The 26,749-nt window shown below is 44.7% G+C and overlaps 2 protein-coding genes across 5 annotated transcripts in view; both read right to left on the bottom strand.

Moving 5' to 3' along the window:
* peak1 (pseudopodium-enriched atypical kinase 1) overlaps positions 1–7,471 on the bottom strand; it is a 78,187-nt gene extending 70,716 nt beyond the window's left edge. For both annotated transcript variants that reach the window (XM_079743794.1, XM_079743795.1), the window contains exon 1: positions 7,329–7,471. The gene's annotated coding sequence lies outside the window, so the exon portion shown is untranslated. The remainder of the gene's footprint in view (positions 1–7,328) is intronic.
* A 2,951-nt stretch (positions 7,472–10,422) lies between these two features.
* Positions 10,423–22,091, bottom strand: hmg20a (high mobility group 20A; the record flags this gene model as incomplete). Of its 3 annotated transcripts, none has more annotated exons than XM_079743091.1 (9): positions 22,009–22,091; positions 20,131–20,220; positions 18,495–18,701; positions 16,913–17,045; positions 16,171–16,208; positions 14,815–14,890; positions 13,566–13,781; positions 11,600–11,732; positions 10,423–10,899 (listed from the first exon to the last, which is right to left on the bottom strand). In XM_079743091.1, exons 2-9 carry the CDS (start codon positions 20,194–20,196, stop codon positions 10,896–10,898), a joined length of 873 nt encoding a protein of 290 aa, XP_079599217.1. In that variant the 5' UTR covers positions 20,197–20,220; positions 22,009–22,091. The 3 variants fall into 3 exon arrangements, with proteins under 3 accessions (XP_079599217.1, XP_079599219.1, XP_079599218.1); XM_079743093.1 differs by having other exon boundaries at positions 14,815–14,887; XM_079743092.1 differs by lacking the exon at positions 10,423–10,899 and having other exon boundaries at positions 11,596–11,732.
* Between the last annotated feature and the right edge of the window lie 4,658 nt (positions 22,092–26,749).

Genomic DNA, 26,749 nt, shown 5'->3' with positions numbered 1-26,749 from the left:
AAGGCCAGCCGCCTCATTGTGTTTACAAGTCGTGTGGCGTGCGAACACTGACAGGCATTTTCACCATTTGTGTCGTGGCATAATGTCACAGCGCTCCTTAAATGCCACCTCACAATGGGCTCCCAGAGAGCAGGATCGCTTTACAAATACCTCTGCTGTTGCTGTGCTGTAGTTTCTGTGACGTGGGTGATCGCGGTGAATTGGCTGATTCAGAGGGAAAAACAGCCCTCTGAATGGTGGCGAGGGAGTTCGACTCCCAATCAAAAAAAAGGTACTGGGTTCAATCCCCAAGTTTCCAAAGCCTAACCTGTAGGCCTCCTTCAGCAAGATCACAACAACTAACTGCTACTTAACAATGACTCAATGCAAGTCACGTTGGGTAGGAGTATCAGCTCAATTACTAAACAGTAAATGATAACACATTCACAGGCCCTCTCCAAAGTCCTACTGCACTCACTACTGTTCAGTTCAATAGAGTTAAATACCCTTCTAGGGCATTCAATACATATTCTTTTTAGTCACACTTCAAGAGTCTCAAAGTCTGACCATATTTCTAAAGTGAACCGTCGTCAGTCTCCCTGACTGTTTTTCACTCCTTCTCTCCTTCTCCATTGTCCAAATCAAAAACTGCCCTCTCAAGGACTCAATTTGGAGGGAGAAAAGTGAGTCACGATGACCCAGTTCGGCCTCCACAACGGTGGAAACTTCTGGAAATGTGCAGTGTCAGGAGGAGCCATTAGAGAGAGGACAAACAAGCCCAGCTCCTCCTCGTACCTCTTCATCCCCAATTTATGAACCTTATTCTTTTGCATTTATCCCGGTGACTTAAGCCGACTGGTGAATGAAAAAGAGACCGTGGAGAATAACACGCCTAAACCTTAGAGGACCGCAAACCCTCATAAAACGAAAAACGTTTAAATATTTAGTATCCCTAACTTCAGAGATCACAGAGGTTCAAGGTTTGTTGTACTGCTTCACTTGTACCTCTTTTGTAGAAGTTTGAAACTAATTTGGATTCAATTCTTAGAAAGAGAAGTTGGGTGAGGTAGAGCGCAGCCCAGCCAGCAAAATGGGGACCACAATATGACTTGGAAGCATAGGAGCATCCACACCGGAACTTTGTTAACGTCTAACTTATAATATCTGCAAAGCCACAGCAGATGACTGGAGACTAGAGATGAATTATGATAGATTATAGTCATTCAGGATGAATATAGCTCTCACAGTTATTCCTGCTGCGACTACATTATCTAGTGATGAATTTTCTTATTGCAACTTAAAAAGGACGCTTATTTTCTCGAGTAGAGGTAACTGTTCATCAAATCAATGGTTCGGTTCAGACCTTAATTTATGTGGGGGGCAGGGCAGGGGGCTATTAAATACATCCTAGAAAACAACATGTCAGCCGTATAATACAACGACTGCGGAAAATAATAGTGCTGTATTTCTTAGTGAGACTGTAAAGACGCCCCCTTTCAGTACGTACTCATGTCAAGTGGCTCCATCCCTACCCTGCTTATCCAATCCTCTCACGTACCCCCGACCCCTCGGACGGTTGGGAACATACTGGATCTGATCTGATCTCGATGGGGGAGCCAGCAGCTCAGGTGCAGGAAGGTAAACAAGGGCTGACGGCAGCAAGACTTGTCTGAGGCAATGTGTTGTGGTTATTTTGGGATGCAGAGCCAGACTGTCCGAGCCCCAGAGGGTCGTTCCAGTCTTACCCAGGCCTATGCATTTGCAATGATGCAACCGCATGACTATTTCAAGAAGCTCTGAATGTTCTGGGGAGGACCCAAGTTCATCCGGGGTTTAGATTAGTATGACTCAATGCCGTGCTGTATCAGAAGAATATTTGAAATGTAAGCAGCGTCTTTGTAAACTCTTCTTGGTTCCATCGTGTTGTGTTGTAGAGGGGATGATACAATACACTCTTGCCATCAATGAATTGTGAATTAACAGTGAAGTCTACCTTTAAAGGGGAAGATACAAGTACATATGATGGGCCCAAATAGCCTCATCAGTTTTCAGAAAAAATATTTTAATAGAATGGTTCGATATTTTATTATTCTCACAACGGATGGCTGGTAAGGGGGTGAAGTGCTACCAAATAAGCCAATTCAAATAATGTTTTAATAATGGATAACAAAACTAACAAAGGATAATTGGATAATCCCATGTTTGGCTAGGCCCTTTTAATAAATGTAACCTTTGAAATGTAACCTAACCTTCTAACCTTTTTTTTCTTCATAAAAGATTATAAATAAAGTAAGCATTCGAACACTGAATTGAAAAAAATATTTATTTATTTTTAAGATTGTGTTGTTTTACCCTTTGAGATTAAAGAGCATCTCCCCTTTAAATGGGGCTGACGTGCAGATGTTGTCTTTGTACTTAAGAACTTTCCGGAAGGGATCGTAATGAACCCTACTATTTGTGCACATTACTTGGGTAAGCCATAAAAAGAAGATATAATCAGTAACTATAGCCACCGGTCATATCTGATGCGAGTGCTCCTCTGTTCCCAAGAGCTGTGAGCGGGGACAGCTATAAAAAACAAAGCTCTGTTTATTGGAATGGCATCTTGCATTAAATATACAGTACATGAGCAAAGTTATATCCTGTACAAGTTATTGTCCTTGGCTCACATCCAACACACACAAATTCCGGTACGTCATACTATCACCTAAATAATGGTAGTGGTACTACTGCATTTTCCAAGACCGGTTTCTGGTTCTTGTACTAGTAATCATACATCAGGTCATTCGCCATGCATCTCTGTACATGAAGTCCTTCAACGCACATGAAGTCATTCACCATAAAAGGATGTAATTCACCATATAAACAATACATGACATCATTCACAACACGTGTTGTCATCTGCTTACACCAGGCCCAATACATGACGTCATGCACAATACATGACATCATTCACAATGCTCGATGTCATTCACCTGAGTTCGGCCCCAATACATGACGTCATGCACTATACATGACATTATTCACAATACGTGATGTCAATCACCTTACACCAGGCTCCGTGCATGACAACATGCGCCATACATGGCTTTGCTCACCAATCACCATCCATGACGTCATTCACAACATGTGATGTCATTCACACAACAGGCCCCAAACATGACGTCATGCACCATACATCACCATACATGGCAGCATTCCCCGATCACCATGCGTGAGTCCATGACGCCATAACCAACACATGATGTCAGTTATAGTACAACATCATTCATGATACACAATGTCATCGTGTCACCGGACACCTATCACCAAAAATGACGTTCACTCGTACACAAAGTCATCCACCATGCATCAGGTCGGGATAAAGATCAAAACCTTGGTCATAGCCAGGGAAGCCTTTAAATAAGACCGTGTTGGAGTCCGTGAGGAGTATCTGCAGCCTGAGGACTGGAAGTAGTAGAGAGCCACTTCGTCCATCAGCCACCGAACACAAACCGTAACAGGTTGTCATAGCAGTTAGTGTCTCAACAAGGTCTGCAAGGCGTCAGCAGTCAAACAACAATGCCTCACTACAGGCTCACAATACGCTCCTTTCTGGACCTCACAGGGTTCAGCATCCTGGTCTGGCGGGACTGTTTTACTCAATACTGTTCAGTTCAACAGAGCGAAATACCCTCAAAGACCATTCATTACATAGACTTTTTAGACTGTCGTCAGCCTCCCTGACTCGGTCTCACTCCTTCTCTCCCTCTCCTTCTCTTTTGCCCAAGAGAAGTTCTTTGATTTGGACAATAGACGTTCATCCTCCTAGGCAGTTTAATCTTTTCAAAAAATGTGGGACTTTTTGTGCAGTTAGTATGAGATGATTCACAAAGCTGATCTCTCCTGGCCCCGTGAGAATTAAATCAAAAACGACTCCACCGAAGAGCAAAGACCTCAACTATTCAATTTCTGAAGTTGTTCGGCCATTAAGTTTCCCATCTACATAGCATTGAGTGCCACAATAAATGTAGCATGGTCAAAAGAAATCCACCACCGACGGAGAGTTAGATCAGAGCACTATGGTATTACAAAGGAAATAAATGATTTGCACTCATGTAAATAAATGTATTTCAGAATTATTGCATGCGTTGCAAGAGATAATAAGGAAACTATTATTAACAGACTGAACTGACATTCAGTTATTTTCGTTTTTTAAACCATTGATGAGTGACGTTGGAACACCAAATAAAAGCCATCGTCGACCAACGCTGGGGCCCTCACACCCTGTAAAAGAGTGATGGATGAATGGATGATAGGGTCCCACTGGAGCGACAAAAACCAGGGAGCCACAGCCGCCAACCCTAACCATCCATCTCCCATCCAGAGACCGCTGGACGAAATGGAGTGAAGAGAGCCCGAATAGAGCTGGTGAGATCGGGCTGTTTTCCAAAAAATACCCCAATCATCTCTGGAACTCTCCCGAGGACCTGAGTCAGTGGCAGCTGTCAATCAGAGCGCCACTTTAACATGTCCATGATGACCACATGACCACATGAACGGCGAGCACCGTTTGCAGTCGTAACCGCAGGGTCAGCCTACGCATCAAATACCCTAAGAGTAGGAGTAGTATACATATGGTGTATACTGTATGGTGATATGTATTGGAGATGACAGCCCCCAGTTTCGGTGTAACCCTGCCCTCTCTTCCCACCCGAACCTCGACGCGGCTACAGACAGTTCCTCGCTGGAGAAGAGACCAACAGACCTGCTGTGGCATGTAGGAGACGCTCCATCGCTCAGCTCATTACACAAATGAGGCTACACAGTCAAATGAAGGCCCCCCGGCTTCATGAAGAAGCCAGGGAATCAAAAGTGCAAGCCGAATCTTGGCAGTAAAAAGATTGATGTTATTATGATTACTATGATATCCAATGATTATAAATGCAGGCCTATAGAACCAAATCAAAATACACAGCAAAAGCAACAGCACGGACATGGCCACAGCAGTAGAAGAACAAATGGGCTGTGGTTTTGACTAACCACAGCCCATCAGACCAGTTGATGAATTGCTTCATATTTCGTTCATCAACATAATACAAGTTACCTGGATAGAATGGCAAAGCCTTCTTTGATATAAGAATGATCACCAATTGAACTATGGGAGGCACAAGTTACATTGCACTGTTGAACATTCAAAATGAAAGCAGAAGTAAAGCATTTTACGACGCCTGGGATGTTAACATTATCACGAAGGAAAGAATAAGAAAACAAATAAGGAATACTGTACATGTCGAACTGTATTGTCAAAAGTATGGAATTGTGCATGCATGTGCACAATTGTGTGTGTGTGTGTGTGTGTGTGTGTGTGTGTTTTTTTTTTTCCGGAAGCTTAACCCCGCGGGTCACACCTGCTGCTCCCTGTACTGTCTCAGGCCGTGGCCCTCGGCATGGGACGATCTCATTGGATGTTGGCGTCACATGATCTTCCTCAAAAATGTGAAACTTTCCACCTCCATAACTGCACTCGACCCAGTATCAAAAATGAATCGGTGGCTTGAAAAGACATGTTATCCCCACCAGCTGAAGACGTAAACACCCTCATCTGTAACAGTTGATTGAATTTCGAGCGTTCAATTCATGACCATTATTTTATAGAAGACCTATTTTTAAAGGAATAAATAATTACTTGGTGGCTCTATCCTTTATTAAAACAAGTATAACATGTAGGCTATTGTAGCCCATTTCTGACGTGATTTCCAGTTTGTAAAGAAAGCGGTTAGTGAAGACATTTGAACACAGATGTTTAATACATTATAGTTGAGCACACACACGAACACGCAAGCGCACACACACACACGCACCCACACCCACCAACCCACCAACCCACCCACGGAAAACACTTTAAGGAATGACGGGGTTGGGTCAAGGTCTGGCACATCAATCTTGCACTGAAACCAGGAACACGTCATCCTCATTCACAAAACATTCTGAAGTAGGCCTACTTCGCAGATATTGGTGTTTTCACCCACTCGGAAGAATTAATGATATATGTAGCCCTGGCCTGCACTACGTCACGTTTCGATGCATCCATCGCAAAAACATACTTGCAGATTTTCGAGTGTCTCAACATTTATTTTTTTTAATTAAAAAACATGAACATTTAAGAAAATGATAGTTGCAGCAGTGTAGTGCAGTAAAAACGAAACATAGTGCAGGATTAATTTTACAATTTTGATTCACTCCCAAAGTAGGAGTGATTGAAGAGACATTTTCCAGATCGTTTCAGCAGACCGTGATGGACGTGCGATGCTTCGGCACCAGACAGCATCTTTATCAGGCAGAGAGATCACGACTTTCGAAAACAATGTCAAATGGAAAGTTCAAGATTACCATAAGGTGAAGGCTGTCGGAACAAACCGACCTAACCATTGCATCACGTAGACTCTCTAGACAAGCATGGAGATACCGGTCGAAAGTATGTGCAGCCTGTTTTATCAGAAAGGCTGGCTGTGCTTCTCCCTTATCTCAGTAACAAGGTGACATCTGCCACTTTGGACCAATCTAACTCCAAAATGTGCATCCGAGCCAACGCTGCGTAACGACAAGTCTTGGCAACTAACCCTTCCCAATAGTAGTACTAAACCGTTTTAATACGCAAAATAAACCAATAGTTCCCCTAGATTAAGTAAATAGGTGATGGTCAGTAGGCCAAATACATTTCCCTTAGCCAGTAAAAAATAAAAGCAATTATTTTCTTTATCATTTATCATAGTCCTTAAGTAATTCCCGAACAATTGCAGCAAAAAAAAAAAGAGCTAAAGTGTCTTTGGGATGTGTCATCCTATTTTACATATAGACGACTTTCAACGTGACAATATGATGTTGCATCACTGAGCGCCCTCCGTTAGACGCTGGGAGGACTACCGCACTACATATTCATGTGGATGGATGGATCCGGCCCATTGAACTTCCACAGTATCAGTCAATCAACCACCCAAAAGAAAGGTATTACAGAGATGCACGATAGCTTTGTTTAAACACAAAAAACAAATAGCCTGCAGCATATCCCGCACCACAGAACCTACTGGCCCAACACGACCACTTAATTTGGTGGAAGGCTGCGCTACGTTAACGCGCAAACTTCTCCAGGATCGACGTTTTCTATCCCGCTCACCTGGGATCAACGCGGTGGGGACGGTGAGATACCGGGATTGAAGCAACAGTGAGGCAGTACAGTAGTGTGTGTCTGCCGTTGCAAAAAAACATGGCATTCCCCGCTGTATACACAACTTCGCAGCGATTTTTTGGGAGACTTGGGACTGGTATGAGGCAGTTTCAGTTTACACTTAACTTAAACTTTTCCTTACCTTGTTGATCCCGAGTCATTGCCGGGTGTGCTCGTACGCGTGGGTCGCGGTCATGATCCCGTTTGGATTACGTGAATGTCTTCGGGAAAACACGAAATCCGAATGTATTTCTAGCGGTGATTGTACAGCCGTCCCTGCGTGGCTCGACCAGCCGCAGTTTTTCCACAAGCCCTTCGCGGGAACGCGCGTGCTAAATAGAGGCTGGCCCGGAGAACCGCGGCCACGCGCAATTGGTCTGCTCTCGCGCTCTAAATGTGCAAACGTTGGACTATACGATAACACTGTATTAACCTTATTTATTTTAACATTTTACCTTTATTTGAAAAATAAAGAACTACTTTATTCGATACAATAGTGTTATCTAGGCCTGGTAGTCGGCCGAATTCAGAAATCTATAGTCAACATACATGCATTCTTTTTTTTACATGATACCTGATAAATACCTCACCATTTTTTGAGAAAACCACAATCATACTTCTTCCCAAGGCACTTTGAAGTTATGGGTTGTTTTACTGGCCAAATGACATTTGAGGTGATAAACAAGGTTCTTATGCGGTCTGTGAGTGAGTGACTGATCTAAGGGCCAGGCCCTGAAGCGCTGGAGCAGGAATCCCCCTTCAGTCCCAGGAGGGGGACGGAGGAGGATAGAGTTTAGGTCCACGTCTAGCAGCAGTAGGAGGGGTTTGGGCCCGGAGTTGACATGTGAGAATGACTCAAGTTTTTTTTTCTTACCCATTCCGAGCATTGTTTGCTCTCCTCTGCCCTGGCAACGCGAATCGGAGAAAAAGAAAAGAAATCCACTGCCGGGGAGAGGCGTAAGCAATGGCTTTACTGAATAACAACCGACTGGATTTGTAGGAAACCGGTTATCCCGTTTCAGAGGAATTATCTTTCTCTCGTAACGAAAGTAGAAGATGAATAGTGTATGGCCAATAGAAACAATTGCTTTTATGCCTAACTCTTAAAGACTAGGCTTACAAAGGAAAAAAAATATTTCGGCTTTGTTCAACTGTATTAGATTAACCTTGCTTTTGTTGAGTGGATGACAGTGGACGTGAGGAAATGTATGTCCGACAGCAAATTCATGAGAACGACTGATCACGTCTGACTCTTTATAACGCAAATTACAGCGCCCTCCGCTGGTCATCTGGTCACTGGTCACCCTCAATTTGTAGGCATGTAGTTCCCTTCTGTGTAAGCATTCTGTGTTGTTTGTTGTTTCTTTTTCTTTTTTTTTGAACTATACAGTATAAACATCCTCATCGCTTTTATTATGTGTAATAAAAAAAAGGAGCAGCAGTATCCGAATGACAGGAAAGTCGACAGGAGTCACCAGACATGGAATGACTCCTGATAACATTGCTCATGCCTGACAATAAAACACAGACATATTGCTCACTCTGAGTTATGTTTTGCTATCAGTTAAAATAAAGAAAGCCACGTAGGCTATAAAACCACCAACCCCCCCCCCCTTTACTGTGCCACAGGACAGAGATCACGGCCTAAATGGCCTTAATCTGTTTCTATTTGTAGGCTTTTATGCTGCTCTTCACGTGGGAGTGTAATTATCCTGTAACACACACACACACATCTGAAGACGGCCCGTCCTGCAGTGTGATAATGTTTACGAGTGGGCGGGGTGTGGACTGTAGCAGGGCAGGAAGGGAATGCAGCAGGACAGGAAGTGAAGGTTAGCAGGGTAGTTTGAGGGGCAGGGCTCATCCTCTCTGACGCATCCATTCTTCCCTGCTGGGCTCCGGCTTAGATGCTCTCCCAGTGTGGAGGCGGGGCTCTGCTGTCTCACTCTCTGATGTCATGGCAACCCGGCCGTGGGTCACCAGCCGAGAAGATACCAGAAGGAGCTAGACAAGGCCATATAAGGGTGTGTGTGTGTGTGTGTGTGTGTGTGTGTGTGTGTGTTCAAAAGGCGGTGTTTGGTCATGGTCCGGAAGCTGACCATGTCTGTGTGTGTGTGTGTGTGTGTGTGTGTGTGTCTCAAACCGGACTGACATGAATGCTGATTTAATTGCATCTCTGAAGGGCCTTGTTAAATGTCTCATATGAGCCAACTTTGATTACTGTCTGGATAAGACTACAAGCCTATGTATGTACAGGAATGAGGCCTATCGCTTACATGTGCTCTCATTGTGAATTGCACAACATTTATTTCGGTCTGCATCAACGCAAGACGAGGATGCTCATCCCATTGCATAAACATGCACCCATAAATAGAAGGTTCCAGAGGTTTCAACGGAACCCTCAGGTCAAATGCTTGGGTCAAACGCATTCATTACGGATCTTCAGATCTGCTAAATACGAGGTTGAACAATATAAACCTTTACATTTCCTGTATTTCCTATGTATTTAACTGAACTACAGTACAACCTGTACTAGTAATGCAAACAACAGTTGGATATTAGTGCCTATACTTTGTCTGGAGTGAAGTTGTGTCACTGTTCCACAATTCAATGGGGGTCATTTTGCGTTAATAGATTGTTGGCGATAACCTGGGTGTACATTGTCAACACTGGACAGGAAGTGGCAGCTGGCAGAGGAAGTGGGCATGAGTGAAACAGGAAACAGGAAAGGGTCATTATATCCAAATGGCTCAACTGTTTTGGCCCTTCTCTTTTTTAATGATCAATTAGTTAACCCTCAATGTGGAGTTGGACCAACTTTTACTTTACTAAATATAGATGTGTGATACTATGATGTGAAAAAAATATGAATTAGGATTCATTGTTGGTATAGTAATTATATTATATTATAATATAATTATACCAATTTTGTTATTAAGCTAATCTGTCCGTCCATTTTCCTGCGAGCACACAATCTCCCCATCCGCTGTCAGCTGTCCAGTGACCCCCAGTCAGATCAAGCTGCTTGATCAGCATACTCCATTTGAATCGTTTGGGAGTCACTTGGATTACAGCAACACACAACAGCATGTGCACACGCACACACACTGACACACACACAGATCAGGAAGATGATTAATGTTATTACACATTAAAACAGGCATTGTGGGATTTAAAACACATCACATTAATGTCACCAACATTCAATATTTCCAGTCTCTCAGAGGGATCATTAATCAGGCCCAGAACTGTATTGTCAGTATTTTGTAAATGTGTTTATTGGAAAAACTTCTCCTTTCCCCCACAAATAAGAAATAAAAGATATGGCACGAGAGAGTTAATTTTTGTAAAGGCCATGACAATAGCTAAACAAAATGTTGTTTTCCTTATATGTCGAATACAAAACCACTGAGAAATGTTCTTACATAGCACACAACATATAATATGATAAAATGGCTAAATATTGCAGTGAAAACATTGAAACACTTAAGACAACATGACAGAAGCAAAACCTCCAAAGTAAAAATAACAGTGTAATCCCCTTATAAGTTCGGAAATTTCAATCGTATAAAAACAACAAACCTTAAATGTAATAGGCATGAAATAAATACATCACAACAACTATGTCTGAAGAAAAGTATGAGAATGACGAAACTCCAGCCCTACTCCTGGTCCCAAAAAGTACCTCCACTTCGGTGAAATGGTCCAATTACCTAGGTGTCACAGAAAACAGAATGTGTTACTTAACTGGTCATACTCCGACACATTTGTCACAGCAGAAGCCAAACTGCTCAAAGTCTTGTTTGTGACTTTTCCCGAGGTTCATCGCGCTACAAAGTTTGCTTATAGCGTCGTACAACTGTAGGATGGTGCAGTGGCTGGCTAGGGTGTTTGACTTCCAGCCTGAAGGTTGTTGGTTCAATCACCAATATCCGCAGGCACAGTATCCAAAATGCCTTACCCCCACCTGCTCTTTTGAGACATGTATCTGAATGATCTGTGAATTGGCTCGATGACTAACTTAAGGAAATAAATAAAGTTAAGAACAAAAAATGATGCACGATGAAATGTGCGTGTCATTTTTTCATTTTTCAGGCCTTCTTGCTTCAAGTTTGACCTGTGTTGACCTCAAATTGATATCTAGAACACAGCCATACACAGCTCTCTCCATCGTTTTAACCAGCCACCAGCATCTGCCGGTAGTACAAATGTCCCAGTGGACGAATCCACATCGCATCACACCAGTTAGCTGGTGCTAGTTTGCTGATGGGTATAAATTATTAATCTGTTTGTAGACTAGAAGAATACACCATAAAACAACTAAAGCTTATAGGTAAGCGATCTCTACCCAAGGCGGCCCTGTGTGGGGCCCCGACCCCTACGATCCCACTGGGGTAAAGAAGAGGTGTTTACCTGTCCAGGCGGTTGACCACGTCCCGGACAGTGTTGATGAGGCCCTCGTGCTCCTGGGGGTTGCTGACCACGATGCTGTGGAGCTTCTTCATGTAGGAATCCACCGAGTCCAGGGTGGGGGTCTCTCCGCTGCCTGGGGAGGGCAAAACGCACGTTAGCCGTTAGCAAGCACAAGACTAGCTATTAGCAAAACTAGCCATTAGCGAACGCTGGCTAGCTGTCCGAGAAACGCAGAACTAGCCGTTACTAAACCCAAAGCTAGCTATTAGCAAACCGAAAGCTAGCCGTTAACAAACCCAAAGCTAGCCGTTAACAAACCCAAAGTTAGCCGTTAACAAACCGTAAGCTAGCCGTTCGCAAACCCAAAGTTAGCCGTTGGCAAATCAAAAGATAGCTGTTAGCAAACCCAAAGTTAGCCATTAACAAATTAAAAGCTAGCCGTTAGCAAACCCAACGTTAGCCGTTAACAAATTCAAAGCTAGCCGTTAGCAAAGATAAGATTGCCGTTAGTGAAGGACATCAAGGATTCAAGGTTATTCGTCCATATCAATGTGTGCAAAAATTGACACAATGAGGGAATTACTATGGACTGGATTGGAAACTGAAAATGTAGCATGCAACCGAACAAGTTAGTGGTGTTGGTTGTAATATCAAAACGAAGATACTGTTAACAACGTCAAAGGCTATTAAAGTCGTCTGGCATGTCAACACGTCAAAAAAGCGATCAAACCTTATCCACAGTATTGGATATTAAAGAAAACCTTTTTTGATACAAAGAGACGTTAAATGTGCTCTGAAATAGGAAATGGGTGGTATGTAAAAACCCACGTAGCGTGCACTCACAGTGATGAGCCCCGCATTCACAGCCTGGCTTTAGAGTGCTAACTAAAAGTGCCTCGAGTTTTGGCCACAAATTGGTGCCGTGGGCAAAAAGAAATCGGCCTATTATGCGGTGACAGCGCCAGGATCACCATGACAACAAGGCTCACAGCGCTGGGTTTTATTACATCGTTATATCCGGCTCCCACATCTGAAACGGCATAATTACCACAAAAAAAAAAGGTAGGCATTCCTCTGAAGTAGAAGAGTTTTTTTGCACCGAGGTTAGCGTCAGAGCATCCTTCTGGCCTTGTTAATCCTAAAGGCCAATGTCTCTGGGATTCAAGGAGTTCATGTGGTAACGGACTGTACCTTAAAGACATGACATCCGTTATTCTGTCTCAGGACAGAGCCACACGGGTAGGGCTGGAAACATTTGAAGCGTTAATCAAACAATCCGTCGCTGCTACAGCATGACACTATTTATACGCCTTGTGTGCGCCTGGCAAGAACAGAACACGGGTATGGGACTCTTGGTCCCAAGTGTGGCAGAACGCTGTGGTAAAAAGTAACCAGGCCTAGTCCCCCCCCCTCTCCCAAAAACTTAGTCCCTTTCAACCCCCTCTCCAGTCACCATCACCCCCAGTCCTAGCCCCTCTCATCCAGTCATCCTGATCCTTAGTCTCCTCCCCTCCACTCCAGGCCCTAGTCCCTCCACCCTCTCCAGTCTCCCTCACCCCCAGTCCTAGCCCCTCTCATCCAGTCATCCTGATCCTTAGTCTCCTCCCCTCCACTCCAGGCCCTAGTCCCTCCACCCTCTCCAGTCTCCCTCACCCCCAGTCCTAGCCCCTCTCATCCAGTCATCCTGATCCTTAGTCTCCTCCCCTCCACTCCAGGCCCTAGTCCCTCCACCCTCTCCAGTCTCCATCACCCCCAGTCCTAGCCCCTCTCATCCAGTCATCCTGATCCTTAGTCTCCTCCCCTCCACTGCAGGCCCTAGTCCCTCCACCCTCTCCAGTCTCCCTCACCCCCCAGCCCCTATCATCCTAACCCTCAGTCTCCTCCGCCCCCTCGACCCCAGCCTTAGTCCCCTCCCTCTCACCCCCGGCCGTAGTCTCCCTCACCCCCCACCCGTCACCCTCCTCACCGGGCAGTGGGACGGAGGAGAAGCTGGCGGCGAGCGCCTGTCGCAGGGTGTCCAGGTGCTGCTGCAGCAGGCCGTTGCGGCCACGCTCCTGCATGACGTCGCCCTCCAGCCGGTCCACCGCGCCCCGCATGTTCTCCACGTGCTTCTGCAGCGCCGCGTTGCGTTCCTCGAACTCCATGTTGGTCTTCCGCAGCCCTCGCATCTCAGCCTCGCGGGCTGGGCGGTACAGAGAGCATGTAGATCCCAAACAAACAGAGCCAGCTCGTCCCTCCCTTCCGTGTTTCGTGCACCCAGTAAAAACTCAAGACCACAGCAAGAGACCCCACAACCACCCTTGTCGGTGCTACTATTTTATTTTGGTTTGGAGTGGTTGGTAGGACCATTTTGTTTTTGTCTACGATCCCGGGAGCACCGGCTGCCTACAGAGACGCGGATTTTTGACGGCCTGCTCATGGGGCGGGCAGCTAGCGGATCGTGAGGAAATATCTGATTAATGTGATCATTTATGTTTCGGCCTGGAATCGCTGATTAAAGGTCCCATTTTATACCACCAGGTGTGAGTGTGATTAGCCCTTGAAAGGCGTTTTGATTATCAGCCTCTTCTGACATCACACGTCGGCGTGTCCACCTAGATGTGCTGGATAGATCAGTCTACCAGCCTAGCCAGGGGAAATGAGCAAACGTTGCTCATCTATCCGTCATGCATCTAGGTGGACACACCCACCTATGATGTCAGAAGAGGCAAAACGGCTTGTAACGGCTAATCACACTTTCACCTGATGGTATAATAGGTCACCTTTAACGTGTGTGTGCATGCAACAGACAGACATGCAGAACCTTGAGTCGGTGCGTCTACAATGCATGTTAATAAACGGGGTCAATGACTTGGGGTTAAGCCAATCATTAATAATGGTAGACCATAAACTCAAGTTAAGTAAATACTGTAAGTGGTTCAGCGATGATCGGTTAGATTAAGCTAATTGATTCATTCCCTGGAGCATAATACGGCGTGGAGAACTCGATCATCACACATTGAATGGATTACGGTCGGCGAATCAATTCCGCAAATGCACCACAAAGATTGGAGTTTCACATCACCAACCGTTTGCGACAGAGCGAGAGTGTCAGAAGACTTCTAAAACTCCGGGAGAATATCTGAAACAGTGGTTTAGTAAATCCCGCCCCCTACCGACGGCCTGCACCGCAGCATTGGAAAGGCCGCTCGCCGTGCGCCCAGGTGCCCCCTTACCTTTGCTGTGGTTGAGGAACTCTTCCGTAAAGATGGGGATGTCAAACACGGACCTCTCCTTCCCCTCCACGTCCTTCTGGGGGCAGAGACAGAGAAGGTGGGGCAGGTTTTAAAGAGGCAGTTTGGTTCATGTGGTGAACAAGTCCTGAAAGTTCAACCGGCTACATGGTTGGGCTTTGTGGAGGAAAGTCAGAGGACACTGAGCACAGCATTCTGAGAGGGATGTGGAAATGGACTGAGACTATCGCTTGATGGACTATAGGTTACAACGGCAGCCATCACTGATACTATTATCAGAAGCCTGTTTGTATCTGTTTCAAAAAAATCCCTCTGGCATTAATACCTCCTAATCATACAAATTATGTGTTTAGACAAAGTGCAATTCAGCTGAATAAATAGATGCTTCTTCACAAGAGAACAGAACACTTAAACATATTCATTTTTTAAAGGCTGTATTCTGCTTCTCACTTGGCCTCAAAAACAAACATTTCCGAGCCAACGTTCCCAGAGGAACACAAAGAAACACCGAGCCACCGCTCGACGTAACCCTCCACAGTTAAAAAACGATTTTCTGAAACCTTAATTACAACACTTGATCCTGAGCAAACATAACCTCCCCAAAGAGGATTAGAGCAACTTCAGGGCTCAAACAATGATTTGTTGAGCGAGGACAAATGCGAAGGCTGGAGTCTGGCGAATGCACTGTTGGTTTATAAGGAGGCATTCAATTAAACACAGGCACCTTTCCGTAAAGTAAAACAAAGGCACTGCTTAGAGTGGAAACTTATTGGGATTCAAGTTTAGGAAAAATCGAAGGGGACTTGAGGGTTTCAGCTGTGAGATTGATTCATTCAATACATTCCGGGGGGTGTAAAATTTGATTGACAAGATATCAAAATGGTTGCAGAACAGAAGGGCCAGAGAGCAAAGGCAGAAAGTTCAATTGTGAAGCAGAACCAACAGTATATTCCTGCACTGAAGGATGCAGCTTCAGTGGTTATTGGGTTGAATAAACCTTTGAAACTTCAAAACTTTAGTTATTTGGACAAAAGCAGCATTTCAATCTATAGAAGGGTCCTAGGAATGCTATCCTGAGACAGCAGCCTCCTTGTTTGCAAGAACATACTATCGGCGAAGTCAACCGAGGCAGGGACCTCTTAGCATTGTGTTTCACCCTAGCGTTACAAAACGGTGAGGTCAACCTCACGTTCCCTTTAGAGTTGTATAGAGTAGTGACACAGCAGGCAGGGTAGTGTTATAGACATGCTAGCGACCATCAATGAAACTCAAAGGGTCTCCGGCTTCTGCCTTACACTAAGAATGAAGTCACCCGAGGAGTGAGCGAAGTTAACTCACCTCATGATGGTTGTCGATGGTGACCTGGTGTCCGCCCTCTGAGAAGAAGAGAAACACAAGTTCTTGATCGATGTTACACACCTATTCAGCCATGTTCGACTGGGGGAGGGGAACAGCAAGAGACCGACGCTGCTGGAGTATCAAGCCTTAAAATGTAAATAAATCGTATTTTATTCCACCAATGCAACCACAGCTCCACCAATGTAACAACTGCCCATTGATAGATGTAGATCTATAGAAATGGTATCTCGTTTTTTTAACTTTATTCTACTACACTCCTGACCCCAGTAGCCGGCACTACCCTCTGCTCACTGAGGCATGTGTATACATCTTGTTATCTTATCCATTTATGTTTGGTGAGCTTTTGCCTTGACCTGCACCGTTTATAGTTCTGTGAACAGCTGCTTAAAACACCTTATTTACCTCCAGGGAATCATAAAGTCTTATCTTATCCCAAGTGCTCCCGAAGCCCACATCACGCTGCTCCACGGAGCTCGTTTGCGAAGATCCTTCCAGAGCTTAGCAACGCCTCACAGTTTGTACATTTGATTTTTGGGTACGCTATACTGCCCCCTGGTGTACACCTGTACGTTTTAACACTGGCAGCTCGGCAGAGATCAACGTCTTGACCCTCCGTGCGGCTCTTGTCGAACACGGTGTTCTCAGAAGAGTGAGTTCAGCCTGTGGAGGAGGAGGAGGAGGAGGAGGAGGAGGAGGAGGAGGAGGTAATCAGACGGCCCACCTGTCCGGTGCCTCTTGCCCTTCTGCTTCTCCTGCACCTTGCGGGTGAAGTGCTTGTAGGCCTCCGTCTTCTGGTACTTCTCCAGCTCCCGCATGTAGCGCTCCTTGTCCCGCTCTGCCTCCTCCAGGTAACGCTGAGGAGGAGGAAGGAGGAGATCAAGGGGAGGAGATGAAGGACAGAGGATGCTTTATGTGAGGGTCTAGTATCTGTATGTTTCTATAAGGATGGAAGAAAAAAACTGTGTGTGTGTGTGTGTGTGTGTGTGTGTGTGTGTGTGTGTGTGTGTGTGTGTGTGTGTGTGTGTGTGTGTGTGTGTGTGTGTGTGTGTGTTCCAAAATAAACTCATTGAACGTTCAATAACTCATTCACTCCACACTTTGGAAGAGAAAACGTATTATCCCAACAGAGTCCATCATTATGCAAAGGTGCTCCTATAACGAGGAAAGTGCTTCATTAAACCCCAACGTTCTTCGACCTACCTCCCCTGACAGCTCAGCCCTTCTACAAGTCCTAGTAGGCTGCTATCGTCAATGTCCGCGATGCCATTATGCGTGTCACTGACAAAGTGACACTCAGTATTACGCTTTAAGTAGAACTTGACGACGAAAAAGGGGGGAAATCCTGGAGTATGTGGACTTTGGAATAAAAAGCTGCTGCTTGTAGAATAAGGGTACGGTAGATACTGGGAGAGCAGCCAATTAGGTTGGCTGCATAAGAGAGGTTCCCTCCCGTTGAAACATTTACATATAGATTATGTCCTCCCGCATCATATCCTGTGAGTCTGTGAAAGTGATTATGAGGTGCTGTGTGGAAAGGATGTTATTTTAAAGGATTTGCATGAAACTCATTGTCTCTGCATCCTGTAGCCAGGTATGAAAGAGCATCAATCAGAGGGCTATCAGCTGCATAAAGGTTGTTTGCACGTCGCATGGTGAATATGCTTTAGACTTCTCGTTCCACCCAGGGACTGAAGAAGAATAACACCGAAGAAATCGGGATTGTACCTCTGCTGGTATTCTAGAAGCAAATTGCTGCTAGAATAATAATTGAATCAAAATGCAACCGCGCCTTGTAAAATCAGCTAAGCACATAACATAATTACCGTTAGTTTTGGACTATTGAAAAAGCACCTCCAAGGTAACGAGGAAAATAGGCTAAAGCACTCTAGGCGAAACAAGCGAAACAAGAGACAATTAATCGGGAAACGTTTGGCCAACACAGAGCGAGCAACACAGATTGCAGTAGAGATAAAAAAAAACAGCAATCTGTCCTCCTGCGGGACGGACAAATGACGTCTGCACTCCTCGGAAGCCGGTCCGCCAGATGCCAGGCCTTGCGCTGTGGCGTACAAAAAACGACCATAATATTTGCCGACTCACTGGACACAAACTCTGCCAGACCCGATTCCCGCTTGTCGACAGTACCACAACAAAAACAAAAACGCAAGCAGTTTGGGCCCTTTTCTTTATTTCGCTGTTTGTTTCGTTGTGCTTTGCCTTTTTTGTTGTTGTTGTTGTTGCGGTGCCATCGACGCGCATCCCTTCCTCCCTCCACCACTCTGTCTCCCCCCCTCCCCACTGACCTGTTTGTCCTCGGGGGGGAGCTTGCTCCACTCGTTGCCCAGCATGCGGGTGATCTCCGGGAAGGGCACGTCGGGCCGCTCCGCCCGGAGCTGCTCCCGCCGGTCGTTCATGAAGCGCACGTAGCCTGTGAGCGGCGCCTTGGGGGCGTTGCTGTCCTTCAGGGGCTTCTTCCGCTTGGCCTTGGTCCAGCTGCCGCGTCGGGGCTTCTGGAGCCGAGAAAGGGGGGGGGGGGGGGGGGGGGGGGGGAGACGGACGGACGTTCTTTAAAGGAAGCTGGCGTAAGAAGTAGGCATACCTGGGCGTAACCGTAGTAGGGTTACCTGCAGTAGAGCTAGGCATGCCTGCAGTAGAGCTAGGAAGGAGAGATAGGGCTACCTGCAGTGCAGTAGGCATACCTGGGCACACCTGTAGCAGAGCTAGGGTGAAGAGCTAGGCCGACTGGGCATACCGGGCAGTAGAGCTAGCCAGGAGAGTAAGGCATACCTGCAGTAGGCTGTCGGTGCATACCTGCAGTAAAGCTAGGCATACTGGGCAGGACAGATAGGGCTACCTGCAGTAGGCACACCTGGTCATACCTGCAGTATGCTGTCTGGGCACACCTGCGGTAGAGCTAGGCTGAAGAGCTAGGCTTACCTGCAGTCGGCCTACCCTGGCATACCTACAGTGGAGCTGGGTATTCCTGCAGTATCTCTTGGTTTGATTTGTTAGATTTAAAGTTGCACTCTAGAGGGAATTCTGTGTATTCTTTGTATTATTTTCATCCTTTCTCGATGTTGCTTCGGTCGTGGGGCACCCTCATTAGCCACCTGGGATTAATAAAATACGACCTCATTGACATTCTGATTACAGCGGTTATACCGGCCATCAGCGCAACATGAATGTTTGAATACTTAATTATTTTATTGTGGCAAAAACGCCCCTCGATCCATCATAAAAGACATCGCCTGAACAGTCCAAAAGTGCGTTGGAAATTGAGCCGTTGCACAAAGGGGTTCTTGTTTCGGTATCTGGGGAATCAGTTGTTTATCAGTAAAACACGGATGTCACACGAATGAGCTTTTGATGCAGGCGCATAATAGATACACAGACCATGATGCAATTAACTTGTTCAAATGACAATGTATATCGACGATATGGCAAAATACTCAATCTAATTGATGCTCCAGGAATTAAATGGAATTGCCTGTAATTGCAGTAGGTTGTTACCATTAAAGTTAATAATTAAATGTTGAAGCTTGATTAAGAACCCGATTGGTTGGCTGTTTTGTGTGCATGTCAACATACTGAGATTGTTCATTTGTTTCCATTCCGGATGGCATTAAGCATAGCAATGTTATTGATATGTTTCTTATGGTGTAGAGGTAGGTCATTGTTATTAATTATCGTGAAATTACTTTTTCATTATGGGGACCCATAACTGTGATTTTTAAACTGCCACAGCGTTTCTCAACAGGATGTGGCAGAACAACGTTTGGATGGGACTAGGTTGTGGCATATTTACATCGATTTAGGATTTAACAGCAGTACAACGCTCGCCCTAGAGGAATCACAAAATGGGGGAGTATCACCACCAAAACAATCCCATGATGCATTGTGATGAACATCATTCTGGCACCCTGTGAGTCCCCCTCTCACCTCTTCTCCATTTCTCTGGCTGCTGTTGTCGGTCGTCGCCCCAGGCGAGCCTGTCTGCTCATCCATGACTCCTCGGCCAACAAGACAGGCCTAGACACAAAATATAACAACATATCACGGTTAGCATCGGAAAGATAAGCCCTCAGCGTATAGCGTGAGGTTACACGTTCAGAGTCCGAGCGAAGTGTGGCCAACATGGACTGACAGTTGGTCATGTGGGAGACAGAGCGAGAGAGAGTGTTGAAGTGTGGGGAGAACCGCGATGCCACAGAGCATGGATGCTGCCCAGATCAGCAGAATGTATTTTGGATTCAGAATGACTTGACCCCTGTACGTCATCCAACCAAACCAATCCCAAAAAATTGACAGGTCAATGATTTCTCTGATTAGGAAGGAATGAATGGCCATGTGCAATGTGTATAGACACAATTGAAAGTCCCAACTCTCGGTTAATCCAAGAGTAAGTGTTAAAACTAGCTTTCAAGAGCTTCGAATGCTGAAGAAATATGTGCCATATCCACAGCAGCAAACATATTTTCTGTCAGAAAAGAGACTTAGTGCAAATGACTCATCTGTAGAATATAACAACGTTTTGCTTTGAATTTGATAACATTTGGGTTGTGGGGACAGCGAATAGAAAAAAGAAAAAAGAAAAAATATGATCATGCACAAGTCTAGAAGAGTCATAGCTCAAATGGTTATTATGACCACACAGCCTTTGGCGAGAGCTTGAAATAGGTAGAAGGATTATTGTGATTTAATCTCTAACCTCCTCAAATACATAGGAAGACGTCATATCCTGGATTTGGCCAAATAAACTTGTGGCATTAATCTCTGCATACAACGTATACAAATAAACGTGTTAAAAGCTAAGAAACATAATAAACAGGAATCTTTCAGAATATATAAAGCCCTGCCTTACCCATTCTAGCATCGTCAAGAATAACAAACATTGAACCATGTTGTGTTGCAGTGCCCCCCTGTGGCTAAAAGCCTATTTCACACCAGCTAGATCTATCAAATGATCGATACATTTTGACAATATGCACCCTCGTTCAAGTTCTTATTCTTAAAAATCACATTACATTGTTATTGTGTGATTCTATTATAACACAACATAATATTGATATGGTTAGGGATGGAACCCATGAGATATTATTGAAAAATGTGTCTGCTTTATTAACAGATTAGGCGAAACGTAGACTCGATGCTCAGAGATGTATACACCTAGAAAAACATGGCTATTAAGGTTTTTATCCACAGTTTAGTGAAATTATTATCGTTTGTTCATATAACCCAACATGACATGCCGCTGACTACATTGAATAACGAAACCCAGCAGAAAGCAGAAGCTGTTTTCAGCGAGGAAACCTCACTGATGACAACAAACAGGAGCTGCTTCAGCATCACAGTTTCCATCCGTGTCACCAAGCTGTCTCTACAGTCTACGAGTCGTATACCCGTCATTATACCCCCGGGGTTTTATGATCCCGGGTGTTCAACCATGGGGTACATTAAATGAGCTGACTGGCTCTGAGGCATTGGCGATCATTTAGTTGCAAACAGCTGCTGTCAAGCGGGATTTGCGTGCATTCAGAGCCGACGAGAAACTTATTTTCTAGAACGTATCCGCCGGTATCTTGTAGTATGGCTAGAAGTAAACACATAAACGCCAGACGTGTAAGCATTATTACGGTGCTCGGTTGGACAGCACTCCAAAGATGGCAAGCCTGTTAGCTTGTTAGCTCGCATCAAGTCCAGTGCTCTGCTCTTAATCTTTAATGTGGTACACGGTTTGAGTGAATAGAGGTTAAACACTGGCTCGTCACACATTCACGTTCAAACTAAATATTCGATCGATACATGCCCACAACGAACCTTTTTTAGAAGCAGTGCTCTGCGGTGGAAAGGAGTAGCGTTCGGCTACCTTCCGAGGGATGTTTGCTATCAAAACAATGCGCTCCGTCCCCATAGAACCGCATAGGATAGAAGAGGAATCTATGTGGTTGCTCTGGATTGTATTGCTCCTGCGGAGATAAGGGTCGTCAAAACCATTTAGTTAACGTACGATGATTCCGTTTATAATTCGTTCTTCACATGAGGGACAATACGAGGTTTAAATTAAGTTCTAAACCGCAATTAGCTCACTATGTGCATGTTGTTTTAAAGCAGTGACCATTTAAAGAAAACCAATACAACGTTGAAAACAGTGTCTTCAAATGATTCGGTGAATTGTGGCAGCTGTATCACATCGAGAAAATGTGTGGATTAAATCATTACTCGTTGTTTCATAATTTGCCTATCGAGCATTATTTTCTATCTGCTCTATTTCTGTGTCCCATTCTTGTTCGACGAGAAAATGTCTTGAGTAACGTTTTGCTTCTCTCTGCAGTTCACTATAGACATTACATGCTTTTTTAGGATACGTTTGTCCGATTCTGACAGAGCATGAGATTGTGTATTGTGTTAGAAAATAAAATGCTTTATTTATTTTTACTCACTATCTGTAGGCTTATATATCTCTCTGTGGGGTTCTGTCGTGCCATATTGCATATACACATTGCATCATTGAGAAAGAGTCCTGGGACTCAAATTAGCTTCTCTCTTAAAATAAAGGTTGACGATTGGAAGATGTTAAATTCGGCTGATTTGCATGGCCCAGGAATCTGGGAGCTCTAGGCTACGTGGAGCCATCGCTGCTAATGATCATTTACTAGCTCATGTGCCCACGCCCTGTCTCCATCCCATGATCAACCATGCGGAGAGCTAACAGCCCCTGAAGGACATCAAAACAAACCCTTGTCTTGCCTCTGAATCCCACACACGCCTGCTCGTATACAGGTCAAAGGGGGCCACTCTAACCTTCAGCGATATACGGCCCTTATACAATTGAACTGATTCCAACAAAACTTTCTGACATTTGCATGTGTCTAATTGATAATTGGATGGATGTAAGTGCTTGATACGTCAAGTCTTACATTTTGTAGTTCTTGCTAGGACTCGGACAAGCACGATACATTTTTAACACAAGGCTTTTGGCAATGTCCACGATGAGGAAGGGCAGTTTTTGGAAGAGATTTTATGTGTTGAAAGTGAGCCTATAGGGTAGAAGATTCCACCATGCCTGGTAACAGAAGGGCTGGATAGCAGAGGCCTAATCAACCCTTATGCAACATCATATAACAGGGCCCTGTTGCTTCGGGCTGTTCATTAGGAACTATGCATTTTCCATCTGTGAGTAGTTAAGCAACAGCATGACTTGCAGCAGACAAGCTTGAGACAATGCACTGGATTCGTGGAAGCTTTAATTGCTCTGATGTGCACACTATGTACAACTGGATTCTGTCTGCATAATGGCAAAGATGAATAATAAAAACTTCAGATGACATCTCCAAATGGAACCATGTAGAAGGTAGGAGCGACTGTTGCTAAGAGACATAAACTATCAAAGTAAGATATAAAGAATGCACGTCAATGAATGAGTGCACAATGTACCAAAGCAAAACCCCCTTTTTGAATTAATGAATGGAAGAATCAGTTGTCATGGACATTTCAGCCGCATGGATTACATACAGCTCCATGTACCCTCAAAATAAATAAATAAAATAGGCAACAGAAAAATCAAGACAAATTAACACTTTCCCTAATTCATCGCCACAGTGGTGCATAAAGCGTGGCAACAGACAGGCCTACAACCAGATGGGGACAGACACAAGGTCTGGTCACCATCCTAAGTCTATCGCAATGAAGACTCAGCGCGATTCATTACTTATTACTTATGCTAGCTCTGTGCCAGGGACACTGGAAGCCTTCAGCCGAGCAGGCTTGTTGGAAGCCTCTGTGTGGTGTTGTGGTGCTTGAGCTCCAGGGAGCTTGTTAGTGTTGACGGCCTGCTCCGTCTGATGGATCGGATGGGAAAAGCTCGTCTGAAGGGAGGGCCGAGACAGGCTGAAGAGAGGATGGTTTCTGGTGCCAACGGTGCTTCTTGTTGTCATTATTGAAATTGGGGGTTAGGGGAATATCAGGCGGGAATGTCAAGGTATGTTTCAGGCCAGAATGAAAGGTTAACAATTGTTCTGTGTGTAATTGTATGGAATTGTATGCAGTTTTGATTAGGGACAAAACCGGACAATGGTGACAAATGAGTGAATATAGTTTGGCAGTTTTTTTGCAAAGGAACACACACACACACACACACACACACGCACACACACACACACACACACACACACACACACACACACACACACACACACACACACACACACACACACATAAAAACAAAGACACAAACACATTTTTGGAGAAGATATTTCTGAATGTGACACAACCTCCCTTGGAGGAGAAGAGTGTGGAAGGTGCCAACACGTATTAAGTCTGTATAAGCTTATCAAGCCTCCGAATGCTAGCGTCTGTGTGTGGGGGCATATTTTAAAGTTCATGCACAATGACGAAGTGTTATACCATGTCACGATGCTCATTTTTACTGCACCAGCTGGCGTTAGTGACTATAAAAATCTATAAGTAAGATCTGAACTATACGGTGATTGCAATGGGCCACTTGTGACTGTAGCCCATTATTATGTCAGAGTAGTGATGAGTCATCTGCTGTTTCACACCATTTCAGCCCTCTCCTCCAACACACCACCGGATACAAAGAGCCACCCTGGACAATGGAGATATCATATTGATTTTGGCTATGCACATCCTTTCCAGTGCATTAGAAACTTTCTTTCTATCTATCAATAAAGCAATCAATCTAGCTATCCTTCCATCCATCCACCCCGAACCATCTATCAATCTATCTATCTCAGATTACAAAGCTGGATACAAATGATCAATTCATTATTGTAATTAATAATTGATTCATTATTGTAATCACAAATAAATTGAGAGGGGAGGCAACCGACGGTGGGATATCCTGACGCGGGCTTTACCAGAATGTAGAAGAGCTTGTAATACGATACAGTGTCTTTGGCTGATAGTGTTCACACTCAATATTTGTCTAAATGCCACTAAAGAGGAGGTGACATTTTAATTTACAAGTTAGGCATCTTGCTCGCCCAAGGGCGCCCAGAGGTTGCGGACTACGGGGGATTAAACCCAGTACCTTTTAGCTGGATTGAACAGCCAAGCCCCTACATACTTGGACATGTTCTTTTTCCATGTAAAACATGGAGTCTGTTCAGCCATACCATAACCACCATAACATGTCCATCAGCCAATCACGTCCAAATTCTATCCCTAAACCCGGCCAATCAAAAGTTCAGCAAGTGCATTTTCCAGGCCGATGTTTTTGCCCATGACCATGCTGCTTCTTTAGCTATTAAAAGAAACATGTACGTATCCACGTTTCCCTCAGAACATTTGGCCTAAGTGGATAGCCTGTCACCACATGGCCTTTAAAGTCCACGATGGACATGAGTCCCTGTGGTGGGGGGCCTTATGGGGTCCCAAAGACTGCAGTGCATCTGCGACACCTCCATTAGACCAGCATGGGTCGCATGTCTGTGCGCGTGCGTGTGCGTGTGTGCGTGCAGATGTGTATATCGATAAGTGTTTGTGTGGGTTATATGCTTTCTGACATCAAGAATCTAAAAATAAAATATGTGTCTGTCTGTCTGTCCGTCTGTCCGTCTGTCCGTCTGTCCGTCTGTCTGTCTGTCTGTGTTTGGATATGTCTATCTCTCTGTCGGTGTGTTAGGATATGTCTGTCTCAATGTCGGTGTGTGTGCGTGTTTGGATATGTCTGTCTGTCTGTCTGTCTGTCTGTCTGTCTGTCTGTGTTTGGATATGTCTATCTCTCTGTCGGTGTGTTAGGATATGTCTGTCTCAATGTCGGTGTGTGTGCGTGTTTGGATATGTCTGTCTGTCTGTCTGTCTGTCTGTCTGTCTGTCTGTCTGTCTGTCTGTCTGTGTTTGCTGCATGAGAGTGTGTGCGTGCATGTGTAGTATATGTCTATCCAACGTCAAGGATCTAAAACATTGGCAGCTGAAATCAGCTGAAACTATATGTCACTTGAGGATTTAACCATCAGAAAAAAAGCAGTGGATGTTGAACATTTTAATTGGATATTGTTTGTGTTGCGGCTAGATTGAGTTGGAAGTTTCAGCTTACCGATTGAGCACACATCATGCGCTGGTACACAGGCTTATGGCTATTTAGATTAAGATAATCCTTGCAGATGTATTAAATATACAAGCACAGAGACACACTAGCTCACTCTCACACCACACACACACACTCTCTCTCTCGCTCACACATCTACACACACACACACACACACACACACACACACACACACATATGCAGTCACTCTCTTGATCTCACATAAAACACATCCCCACACAGACACACACACCAACACAATCTCTCTCTTGATCTCACACAAACACATGCACATACACACACACGCACACACACACACACACACACACACACACACACACACACACACACACACACACACACACACACACACACACACACAGAGACAAATATCATGTAAGCTACAAACTCCCTCATAGAAAGTGTGGGTCTTTGGGTCTTTGGTTGTCCCAAAGGTGAGGCTTTTATTCCACCTTGCTTAACTAACTGGAGCTTACATGGCCAATGCGA

Source organism: Pollachius pollachius, assembly GCF_949987615.1.
Source record: "Pollachius pollachius genome assembly, chromosome: 9".
Taxonomy (NCBI): Eukaryota; Metazoa; Chordata; class Actinopteri; order Gadiformes; family Gadidae; genus Pollachius; species Pollachius pollachius.
The sequence above is the reverse complement of the archived record's forward strand: the minus strand, read 5'-3'. Positions and strand labels throughout refer to the sequence as shown.